The 12,831-nt window shown below is 35.5% G+C and overlaps 2 protein-coding genes across 17 annotated transcripts; both read right to left on the bottom strand.

Moving 5' to 3' along the window:
- Window positions 1-444, bottom strand: LOC122296819 (uncharacterized mitochondrial protein AtMg00820-like). The gene has a single exon (XM_043106617.1). The coding sequence runs from the start codon at window positions 442-444 to the stop codon at window positions 1-3; it is 444 nt and encodes a 147-aa protein (XP_042962551.1).
- Window positions 445-3,331: 2,887 nt separating this feature from the next.
- LOC122296561 (disease resistance protein RPV1-like) lies at window positions 3,332-11,703 on the bottom strand. 16 transcript variants are annotated; one of them, XM_043106355.1, is made up of 11 exons: window positions 11,064-11,702; window positions 9,165-10,269; window positions 8,562-8,849; window positions 7,480-8,484; window positions 6,824-7,389; window positions 6,613-6,660; window positions 6,056-6,097; window positions 5,697-5,789; window positions 5,481-5,590; window positions 5,171-5,288; window positions 3,332-4,441 (listed from the first exon to the last, which is right to left on the bottom strand). In XM_043106355.1, exons 1-5 carry the CDS (start codon window positions 11,573-11,575, stop codon window positions 6,853-6,855), a joined length of 3,447 nt encoding a protein of 1,148 aa, XP_042962289.1. In that variant the 5' UTR covers window positions 11,576-11,702; the 3' UTR covers window positions 3,332-4,441; window positions 5,171-5,288; window positions 5,481-5,590; window positions 5,697-5,789; window positions 6,056-6,097; window positions 6,613-6,660; window positions 6,824-6,852. The 16 variants fall into 16 exon arrangements, with proteins under 16 accessions (XP_042962289.1, XP_042962295.1, XP_042962285.1 ...); XM_043106361.1 differs by lacking the exon at window positions 6,824-7,389 and having other exon boundaries at window positions 11,064-11,703; XM_043106351.1 differs by having other exon boundaries at window positions 5,697-6,097.
- Between the last annotated feature and the right edge of the window lie 1,128 nt (window positions 11,704-12,831).

Genomic DNA, 12,831 nt, shown 5'->3' with positions numbered 1-12,831 from the left:
TCACATCAATTTGATGAAGAGGCCAGCCAGAGAGACAGCATGGGAGAGAACTACCCTAATGGTGGCAGGTTTGACTATAGAACTGAAGGTATCAGCATAGTCAATACTTGGTTGTTGATTATAGCCCTTAGCAACAAGGCAAGTTTTACCCTGATTGAGAGTCCCATCGGAGTTGAGTTTGGACTGGAACACCCACTTGTTTCCCACAACATTCATACCTGGACGTCGAGAAGTAAGAGTCCAAGTGCCATTTTTCATGAGTGCTAAGAACTCTTGGTCCATGGCATGGCACCACTCTTTGTATTTTACAACCTCATTATAGCATGTAGGTTCATCCGGAATCTCCACTTTCTTCGTAAACAAGGCCTTAGGAAGAGGGTACTTGATAGTCCCATCAAAAAATTGTTTCAGTTTAACGATGCCAACTTGTGAGTGTGTGGTCATTGGATGAGCTCGAGGGGTGGGTGAGAGCACCACGTCAAGACTAGGAGGGGGTGTCAACGTACAACAGTGTCAACGTTCAATAGTCCACATTTTATTGTAATAGTTTAGATTGTATATAGGTAGGCTAGTCAACACTGCTAAATAGAGGGAGGCTACACACAGCTCTGCTGTCTAAACATCAAGCGTAATTTAGGGGGTTAAAGTTAGGTGGTCTTCCCGCTCAATTTAGACAGTACATAGTCTTGTAAATATGTTTTATATAATGAGAGTAAATCCTCAAAAAGGGGTATTGAATCCATTTAACAGGGGGTAGTGACCGAATAGGAGTAAAGGACTTGGTAGTGGATGAGGAAGAGATAGAGATGTGGAGATGATAAGGGGCCTTGAGTACTTGAAGTGGGAGTAATACGTGGAGAGATAGGATGAGATGTAGGTGAATTGAATTTTGAATTTTCTAGAGACTGACATAGAGGAGTGATGGAGCCAGTTGGACCTGAGGATGAGACCGAATTATGAGGATAAGGGACATTTGAAGAAGCGGGCTCATGAGTCGGAGAGTTGGTAGTTGAATGACAATAAGGTGAGGATGAGTTGATTTTGGTATTATCTAAAGAGTTGGTAGCCGAATGATGATAAGGTGAGGTTGACCAATTAGATCTAAAGAGACAACGCTATAGCTCAAGCCATGTTGAGGACCACAATTTATCTTATGTTGTATAAGGTGCGGCTCTTATGCAACCATGTGCAACATGGCCATACCCCCCCCCCCCCCCCCCCCCGGGGGCACACCACCGTAGCGGTTCTCTGCCTAAATTTCCATTTCAGATTTAGACTGTCGCTCCAACATACGCTAACTAGCCACCAAACCGTGTACTTTTGTGGAAGAGGACATTCTACTTTTGGGATTACGATACAATTATTATGAATGCACAAATATTCCCCTCTAAAGTTAATGGATAGGCTCGATCTAGCGTTAATTCCAAAAATGCATAATTCCCAGTTAACATCAGGCAACAGATTTCTAATGTATTTTGTTTTTATCAATAAAATTGCTAATTACTTACTAAAACAATTCACAGCAGTTACCAACAGAGTTGAAATGAGCGTAGCCCTTATACTGGGTTCTTATGCAATTTGTCAGGATAGAGGCAATGCCAAGTCTTGATTCATTGTTGAGCATTGAGAATTCACAAAAGGCGCATAGCCGGAAGACAGCAAATACTTAGGACCTTATTTTATGTTTAAAAATAAATATAACAATAAGGTGGCACAAAAAAATTTAAAATTAAGGTCGGGGTTAAGTACCATTCTTGTATACTACTGGTGTGCTTTGTTTCTATTAATAAAGTTTACTTTTAACTATAAAATAAATAAATAAATAAAAGTAAGGTCGCTTAGTTTCTGCTTCAATGTATTAGCTTTACTGGTTAAGCTCATGGTCAAGAAAGACTGCAAGGTAGGACAACCTTAAGAATTTCAAATGGGGAAGGTCATATGAAGGAACTTGATGGGATGGCTGCTAAATGTGCTAAGGTGATGGAGGATTGATTGAGCAGGGCAAGAAGGCTTCATGCACCATACTGGTCCGTTTAAAGAAGTAACAAATAGCTACTGCAGAGAAGAATAACCATGGGATCTGTAACGGCAACTAGCAAGTAGTTTAGGTCCACAGGACATTCTACCAGCAGAAACCTACAAACTAGTCTCGTGGATAAAGTAAATAAATCCTGCAGGTCAAACTCCTTGCTGTTACAGATCCTCAGCTACTCAGCAAATAATATCAATCAGCTTAACTCTTCTGAGAAGTTCACCTTGTTATCGAAAACTAGAAAGTCTTAGATGCCCTTTGACTAATGTTTCAATTTCAACTTATAAAGGAATAAACAAATAAGTTGTTTCTATAGTATCAACACTGTTAGATTTTTTTCCTAATCTAGGAACTCATTTTAATGAATTCATCATTAGGATTGTCCAGAAACAGCAACAAATGGCAAAATTTGGTGTTTGTTTGGTATTGCGGTGCAAACTGACTTTAAAGTTTCACAAAAGTGAAAAATTAAAATTTCCTCATCAATTCAATTCTCACATGAAATTCCAAAGAAATAGTAGCAAAAGGCCACTTGGCCTATCATTAATTCAATCCATTTTTTTTTTCTTTTATGTGCTCTGCTTTCATGCAAAAGGCTACTTGGCTCCGCAACTCCTATAATACGGTGCCCAAAAAAGGATCCTTATTAGTATGAAGTTGAACTCTCAAATCGTCCAAAACCTTTAGCCCAAATGATTCTAAACCTACTTCATATCCGCCTCCAATTCTATTATTCCATACATCACCATTAAACAAATATACCTTTTCATTAAGATCGATACTGTATACACGATTTGAGCTGTATACGCCTCCAATCCTCAAGCTCAAAAAACTCTAGAAAAAACATAAGGGCATATACTACAATTCCGCATATATCCTCCAAATGGTGTGGCACTCAATATTTATTATCCATTATTCATTTCCCTTCATTTTAACATCTTCATCCCCTCTCTTAAAAATTTCATTTTCTAAAACTTCTTTTTGATACCAAAACCACTCTAGAATCTGATTTTTTGGTAACACAGTGGCATCATTATGTACCTGTTAAACCAATATTGTCATTATCATTTCTCATGAATCCTTAATCTACTACATTCACCAAGCTCGTTTGGCGATTTTAGTCGAACGATTTCTCAACCCAAATATTGTAGCAAGTCAAGCATCCAAAAATATTGATTACACTCATTAACAATGATAAACACTTTTTTATAATCCTCCGGATACCATAGTCAGGAGAGAAACCACAACTGTCAAATATTTTAATGACATTAGCCTTTCTTCTTCTTCGTATTTTTTTTAATCCATTACAAAATGACTGTAGTAGATTACCATGTCAAAGGTATCCTTTCTTCTTCCTCAGGCTCTTCTCATACTTACATTTTTCATTCTTTATATGAATTATTAAACATTTTAACTATTTTTTTCCATTCTTGAATTTGCCCCTCCCTTAATTCTGAAACTTATAACTAAGTATTTTTCAGTCTATATATCTCTAAACAAATTGATGCTTAAAACCTTTGTTTATTGACAAAACTACTGCGAAAGGTTGCAATCTATACGAAATTGGCTTTGCAGACACTTCGAAGTTTGAATGGAAGTATAATTCAGTATTGGTCATGTTAGTAGAAGTAGGAAAAGACCCTAAAGACCAAAGCAACAACTCAAAAAATTGCACTTGGGACAACTCATGCTAGGGACTGTGCCTCAGATAGTTTGGTTGCCCTAAACAACCTCGTTCATTAGTCAAATGCTAAAGAAGCTCTATGTGCCTGGCTGCATAACTGGGAAGACATATACGAATTAGTGTTGGGAGTGATTTGATTTTTTTAGATGTCTGATTCACTGAAATTGGAATTACGTTCAAGCTGAAACCTTAAATTCTGCCCATTTTGTACTTCACCTGTTTCAGACGACTCTATAAATCTGTAGTACTCTAGCTTCTCTGACCAAAGGTGCTCCAGAGAGAGAGAGAGAGAGAGAGAGAGAGAGAGAGAGAGAGAGAGAGAGACTCCCCAAATAATTGATCATTTCTCAAACAGATGGTTGTCTTACCCTACATAAAGCTGTAGGGAAATGGGTTGGAAATCGGAATTCCAATAGTGCCAAGCCGTTGTAGATTCAGGGGCTCTGTCCCCTGCCTTCGCACACGGAACGTCCTCTGTCATTCCCACCAAAAACACCAAATGGCAATGATCAGTTCTAAACATGAAAACCTGATCCGAAAACTGGCTATTCTCAACAAATTATTTGTAATATCCTCCCCAAAACTGGCTAGATTGTCCTCCAAATTCGAAATTGATGGCCAATATTGAGGAACCCCTGTTCTGTTGATCTTTCCCTTCCTTTTCATTCTGTACACCAGATGGACTCCGCAGCTTTTGAAGAAAACTTGTCTATCTTCACTAGAAACTTCAAACCCCAAATCACGTCAAACATGAAATGACAACTTTAATTTCAGAGGCAAAGATAAAATTAAGAGTCACTATACCACAATATAAATTGGTATCAACATGTGAAGAAGGAATATGTTATATCTAACATCAGAAACCAAGTTCATGGGGGAATGTCAAAAAAAGGAAAGAGATGCAAGCTATCTTGTTTGTTTCCACACTTGCCATGGTGGATTCTTTTTACTCATAAGTTGACGTGAATGCCATATCTTTCATATTGTTGATACGTGAGAGTTTGGATGGTGTATCCTTTATATTATTTTGTAAATTAATTTTTTGATATGTGCATTCATACAATGAACCAACCATTTCATTATCAAGATTGAAAACTCTCAAGATGAAATTAAGAATTTCAGACCAATTGAGTTTAATGGGTGAATGCTTCCATCAGATTAAAGTGTATTTGATACCTAACTTGCTCGATGGATAAAGTGATACACTCATCACTGATAACTTTATTCCAAAAACTGTACTGTGGGTAATTAAATCTCTGAACATGGGGTTTCATTTGTCACTATTAATTAAATATTTCCCGATATTTATATATAAAATAGCAATGTTGTTGTATGTGGTGAACCATGAAATTTAGTTTGTACATGCATAACACAGCTAGATAAAAAGATTTGTTCGAGACCTCACAGTATCTTAAAGGCAAATTCACTTGTAAAATAATAACATTGTAATGCACCTTAGAGGAAACTCTTTTTTCTCACTATTTGCTTCCTTTGTAGCCCCTTTTGCACCAGCATATTCTACTTCAGAGTTTATTTTAGATGAGGCCACTGTTAGTTATATGCATAATGCACCTGTCATGAAAGCTTGTCTTAGAAATTCAGTGATAGAAACTAAAACTTCGAAAATTGAGAAACTCAATGATATATTTCCTCACTACATCTTACTTCCACCTTAGCTATATGAACAGAGGAAGATAGAGTTTCATTGGATGGAGTGAAACTATAAGATTTACCAAACTTCTTAGCTTCTCATTCTTTCCATACCATTTAGTCAGTTCAATAATGTTTTTCGCTGTATCAAGTTGTGCCATCGAGAAGATAATTGGTTTATTCTTATCTACCAAATATCCTCTGTTCCACAAGAATCTTGGTACCTGTAAAATGAAATTAAGGAGTGAAATGCATAACTAATCCTGATTCTTGCTAACCTTCTACTGCTTAAAAATTATTTCTAAAAATATTTCTTTGTTAATATCTCACCACAAGAATCTGAGGCTTCACTACAAGACCTTGTTGCTGGTAGGCCTGCACATTGGCTTGCCCAAGCCCCTTTTTGCCCCAACCTGACTTGGCCTGAAACCCACGGCCAACAAAAATAAATTGACTCATTCAGGTCGGGTAAAATTATCGTTGTACTGGCTGTGAGGAAAACTAAAAGACTTAAAATTGAACAATGAAATTCACCAGTTGTTTTGCAACTTTCAGAAAACTATATATCTATATTATATATGACCAAAAGACAATGTTCTGGAAAGAAATATATTTCACATATCAGGATTGGAATCTTCTGGGATTACAGTCAGCGTCACCAAACTATCATGAGCTCTTTTCACAAGTACCTTCTAAGGAACTCCAATTCTGTCTCGCATTATCTCGATAATCTCCAACAGATTTACCAATCATATAGACCCTCAACAACACAATCAGTTAAATTAATGTAAGCATCAAACTATATCACTTAGCCAAATTACAAAAAAGCTAAAGTTTTGAATTAAAGTCATGCAAATGTAATTATGGTTAAATCACTAAAATGTAATGTGATTTAATGACTAAGGATAATGCAAGAATGACCTACAATGAAGTAATATAGCTCCATAATATCGAACTGTCTGAAAATAAAAATCAGGGGAAAAAGAAAAAACATTTGCATTTTCTGGTCGGTTTGGATGGCCCTTAACATCTAGGATATTATATTCTCTTAGCAATGCCAAAGATGAAAGAAAACAAACAAATGTGGCTAAGAAACTAAAGAAAAGAATATCATCAAACAAAAATACTTCTTGGCTTTTGCTGATCAGTCATCATCAATCTTAATCGAGAAAAATTCTTCAGGAGAAATTGATTTGTGAAGTTACATTTTTTGTGAAGAAATGAGGAACAAGGGATCGATTTGTACCTTCCAGAACATCTGTATAACCCCCCAATCTGGGCTGACACAAACTCCCTAATCAATTTAGAAAAGAAATGCAAAAATAAAGATAGGTATATCCATTCTTGAAAATGCAAAAATAAATGAGTGGTAAAATCATTGAGCTAATAAATGAATGGCAAATACCAAATCAACTAAGTCTTAATTAAAAACCAGAGAGGACAAACGAAAATCTCACCTAAAATTTCACTTGGGCTATCATTTAATTCAATCTATTTTTCTTCTTTTATGTGCTCTGCTTTCATTTCTGTATACAACATTGGCTCCCAAACTTATATAATACCGTGACCAAAATTGTTCCCAAAGAGGATTGCTAGGATTGGGAAGAACACGAACTTGAACCCTCAATTTGTCCAAAACTTTTACCTCAAATGATTCTAAATCAGAGTACCACATCCATCCTTCATATTGGCCTATGATACTTTTCGTTACATCATGACCATACAAATGTAGACGTTCTTCTCTATCAATACGGCATACACAATTTGAGCTCATACTGGTTATCTCAACATTAGGAACAAAATACTCACTATTGTAATCTTCTTTAAAAAATGTAACGAGATATATTACAATTCCGCTTATATCCTCCAAATGGTGTGGCCCTTCAATATTTATTACCCATTCTTCATTTCCTTTCAATTGGACATCATCATCCTCTCTCTTAGCAATTTCATTTTCTAAAAATTCTTTCTGATACCATAACCACTCTGGAATCTCATGTTTCGGTAACACAGTGGCATGTCCCTGTTAAAACAATATCATCATCATCATTTATTTTAAAGTCATGCATCCTATATAGAATTCAAAGAGAGAGAGGATGAGACACATACATACCTTCCATAGTGATGGATTTGGCACTTTATAATTCCAAATCTTCTCATGCATTTTGTCGCAGCCATTCAAGACAATTCCTTGTAGTGATTTGATGTGGCTTCCATTGAATTCCAATATTCTTGACACTTCTGGAAATCTTTCTAACGAATTGCATCCCTTAGCATCTACCAATTCTATATTTGGTGGAAGTTCTAAGATTTCTTCAAGTTTTGTGCAATCTCTCAAGTCGAGCTCAATAAGTGCAACAAATCCTTTTATGCTGGTGGGAAGGCTAACAAATTCACTTCCCGATAGATCTAAATAAGTCAAAGTGGTCGAAGAATCAAACATGGTAAAGAAACTTGATATTGGAAAGAAATTTGATTCTGATTGGAAACAATTCTGACGATTCAACACTTGTAATGCATTGCTTCCATTGCTTGAATTCGTTGGAGGCTCCAATTCTTGGAGTTTTTCTTCATTCCATGAAATCTCGTCTTCCATTGTTGTAGACCCAATAGCTAGAATGGATTGTCCATCATACCCCATCTTCTTTACTCGATTTGTACAACCACCAAATATCCCAAGACTTTCGAAATGTTGCAACTGAAGAATAATGTTAATTGGGAGACGCTTAAGGTTTTTGCAGCCATGTAGAAATAATTCATCAAGTTTAGTAAGATTGCCAATTGATAACGGTAGTTCTTCCACTGCAGTGGACGATAGAATTAATCTAGTTAAAGATTTCATTTCACACCCAACTTCAGGAAAGCTACGAAAGCTTGAGCAATGACCAAGATCAAGGCTACGTAAAGATCTCAACTTGAGGCTAATTGGAAAAATTTCAAGGTTAGAGCATCCAAAAAAATTCAATTTACAAAGATACTCCAGGGATCCAATGGAATTATGCACCTCAACTAAATTTGTACACCTTTTGGCAATCAATTCCTTCAAATTTGGGATGCTTGAAACATCTGGAACTTTTGTTAAGAAATCACAGTCACTGAATTTCATAATTGTCATATTCTGTTAAACAAAATGAAAAGAAGTTTAGCACATAGATAAAAGAAAAAAATGTTATTGAAGATTACAATTGTAGATACCTTAAACTTGATGAAGCTTAACTCCCTGATGAAGCCACCACGCATTTTAAAGATAATGAGTTTATTTCCATGGAAATTGGGTGGCAAAGATTGTAGCGGATATTCAAACCAATCAAGTACTCTTAATTCATTGGAGAGATAATTAGGTCCACTTGAAAAACTTGCATTGCGATTGATAAGCACTCTAAGTCTTTTCATCTGTACAAATGCTTCGGAATTCAAGCTTATCACTTCCTCGCCTTTGGGCATTTCTATTATCATGCCTGCAACTTTGTTTGTGCCCTGGTACTTAAGCGAATGCACAAAATTGTTAGCAAAATTACTGCATCAATTTAAGCATCAATTTTCTAAAAATAACTAGTATTTTCTCATTACTGAAATGTTAGGATATTAGAAACGAAAAAGGACATTTAGATATGATACTTTTATTCATTAATGATCTTAGTTAAACAGAATCTATTATACATAACTACAAATTCATATATATATATATGTTTACATATTCATTTATATATTACTTCATGAGGCCAAAATTTTCTGCTAGATTTCACTTTTAAAAATAGAAATAAATGTGAAACTGAATATTTTTATTCTTACTCTTACCATGCTTTCTTCCAACACATGACGGACATCTTCATGAAAAAACAATCTACTACGCTGACCAGGTTCGTTGGGTGATTCTAGACGAACAATTTCTCGACCCATATCTTGTAGCAAGTCATGCATCCAAACAAACCCACCTTCAATAGTAATAAGACACTTGTCTTTAAGCCTATCGATACCATCATTTGGAAAAAAACCACAACTGTCAAATATGTTCATGATATCTGGCAAAGGTTTTCCTTTGAAGAAACAGGCAATATCAAGGAACATTTCCTTCTCATTATTATCTAATCCTTCATAACTCACTAAACATACTTTCTGAATATTTCTATTGGGAATGTTTTTATACTTATTCAATGCACTCTTCCATTGATGTGTACTTTTACCCTTTAGATCCGAACCTAGCACTGCTAAAGCCAATGGAAGGCCCTTAGCATATTGTATTATTTGTTTAGCGAGGTCCACATACTCATCAAATGGTTCATCTTTCTTGAAAGCATGCAAGCTAAAGAGTCGAAGAGCTTCATTGTCACCCAAGAGCTTCAACTCGTATTCTGAATCAACTTCAGAGATTTTTAGTAATTGTTGATCTCTTGTTGTCACGATAATTCTACTTCCCAAACCAAACCAACTACGATCTCCAACTAATTTTTCAATTTGGACAACCTCATCCACATCATCAAGAATTAGTAGAACCCTTTTAGAGCAAAGTCTGTGCTTAATCACATTGATTCCTTTGTCAGTATCACGAACATCCAAACTTGTTCCTAAAATATCAAAAAGAAGGGTATTTTGCAGCTGAATCAGACCTCCTGCTTGTTTTGAAATTTCTCTAATATTACTCAAGAAACAACTTCCTTCAAATTGAGAGTAAATCTGGTTATAAATATCTTTTGAAATAGTTGTCTTACCAATTCCACCAGTTCCGAATATCCCTACAATACGTATAATATCATTCCTTTCAATACTTAGATGCTGATAAATGTCTCGTTTACGACAATCTATCCCAACTGGATACATGGCAACGCTTAGAGGTGTTTGGTTTACTATTCTTGAGTTGATCCACCCAATGATGTACTTTTGGATAAATTCTGACTCATCATCCCTATCAAAAAATAAAAATAAAAAGAGATGAAAATTTTATAGAGTCAAACTTTTTTCACAAGTAAATGACATATATCAATATGATTTGTGTGAAATTATATCTTGTTTCTGCTTTTGTTTTTTTTAATCTCCACGACAAACTGATAGCATTAGATTACTATGTCAAAGGCTAGCCTTTCTCCGTCCTTGATATGAGTGTTTCAATATTAGATTGTGCATTCGTCAAAGGGTAGAATTACTTTTTCAATCTTTTGTATGTATTAATAAACTTTTTATCTTTTTTCTTTGTTCCATTCTCGAATCTGTCCCTCCCTTAGATCAGACTTATATTAATTTAAGAGTATTTATGAGTCTTTATATGTAGAAACAAAATGAAACTAAAGACCAGTTCTACGTTTAATTTAAAGCCCTTTTTTCTTGTCATCAGTACTCCTAATTATCTTATTCTTTCTATAGCTATAACACAAATAATAAATAATTCTCACCCTTTTTCTTAATTATCTTTTTCTAACTATCGATCATTGATCATTTATTTGATGGACCAAATTCCATATATATTCCTCTGTTCCTTTGCTTTTGCTTACAATTCATGATGAAAAGACCCAAAAGGCGAAAAGAAAGAAAATATATGTATTTTTATTTATCTCATGTTCTTCTATTTCTCCAATAAACTATATGCGAAACTAACTTGGTAGTGGTACTATATATTAAATCCGGTAATATATAGCAATATATATATATATATATATATATGCTCACACACACATGCACTACGAACAAATAGGCAAAGCTTACCCGAACGCTGTATATTCCAACCCAGACAATTTGGCTACTTCTTCTAAAGCTTCCTTCCAATACTCCAGCAACTTTATGTCATCCTTGATTTTCTTTCCAAGTTTAGTGAATGCTTGTCCAAGGCCTCCTTTTTGATCTCGTACGTCTGATGGTTTTATCTCATAGAATATCGGTAAAACAATTTGTTTGAATGTTTTTTTGCATTCAAGAATCTTCAATAGCTCGTCTAAGCACCATTTGGATTCTGCATAATTTTTAGAAAATACAATGATCGAAATTCTTGACTCTTCAATAGCTTTAAAAACTTCTGATGAAATTTGCTCTCCTCTCTCAAGGTTGACACCATCCATATAAGTCTTGATTCCACTTTGACGTAAAGCTCGGTTTAGATGAGAAATAAACTTGTGGCGAACATCTTTACCTCTAAAGCTCAAGAATACATCATGATTCTTTGGATGGATGGAAGGAGATGATGGTAAAGAAGATGAAGAAGCTCCTAATTGAAAGGCCATGGCAGGAGATGATGATGAAGAAGAGGAAGAAAGGTCCAATTATAGATCAATACGCATCGCAAATAAATAATAATAGAGAAGTGGGTAGAAACTTGTCGGCAACTTCATGGCAACAACGTCGACCACAAAATATCTGAATTTGGTCCCTAAATTAGTAACAGGCTTCACTTTGGGACCTTTCATTTAAGTTTGACGAGTTAAGATAATCTTGCACGTGGCAATTTCTTTCCCTCATCGTAACTGAAAGATATTAATTAACCGAGAGCGTAAATTGAAAAAATATAGATAATTTATAGTACAAATTCGAATTTTTATATGTCAAAAGTACTGCAGCGACGTACGTATAATTGGAATCATGCACAAAATATCCTGCCCTTAATTAATGCCAATATATATATTTAGATATATCTAAATATATATATTGAAGTTGAACCAATATATAATGCCAAATTAATGATCAATATATATGCAATGGTAGCTTCCTCATCCTGGATTTATTAATGTCTACGACAATATATATCACTTGGCTCAGCGCCGAAGGATTTTACGTGCGACTAGTTTTAGTGAAGGGACAACACTATTCAATTACTTGGGAATTCCTATGGTGGCAGGCAGACTTTTGGTGGCACATTTTGAAGGTATAATAAATAGAGTACGAGATCGTATTGAGGGGTGGAAGACTAGGCTTTTGTCCAGTGGTGCTCGACTTATTTTATTAAAGCAGGTATTACAAAGTATTCCAATTCATTGTCTATCTATTTTGCATACTCCGAAAGGGGTGATGGAAAAATTGGAGCGTTTATTCAGTACCTTCTTTTGGGGAGTAAGAGATGGGAGGTCGAAAAAGAAATGGAAGGCTTGAGAGGATCTTTGTCGACCTGTATCGGAACGGGGTGTTGGGCTACGGAAGTTGCAAGAGGTCCAGACTTCTCTCCATATGAAGCTGGTCTGGAATTTGTTACATGGTAATTCTATGTGGTCGAAGTTCTTTCTTGCTAAATATGTTCGTCAAAAGCATATTTCCATTGTGGATCCATTAAAAGGGTCTAAATTCTGGAAGATGCTCCTACATAATCTACCAGAAGTGCAGAAATACTCAAAATGGAATGTCAGAGATGGTAAGTTATCTTTCTGGCATGATAAATGGTTTTCGGCTGGTCCTCTCTCTAACGCACATGAAGTTAGAGAACTATCAGGTTTATCTTTAACCGATTGTCAAACTGAAAATGGTTGGAAGGTGGAGGTTTTTGATCAGC

This window comes from Carya illinoinensis, chromosome 15 (genome assembly GCF_018687715.1).
Source record: "Carya illinoinensis cultivar Pawnee chromosome 15, C.illinoinensisPawnee_v1, whole genome shotgun sequence".
In the NCBI taxonomy this organism is placed as follows: domain Eukaryota; kingdom Viridiplantae; phylum Streptophyta; class Magnoliopsida; order Fagales; family Juglandaceae; genus Carya; species Carya illinoinensis.
This window is presented reverse-complemented; position numbering and strand designations above follow the sequence as displayed.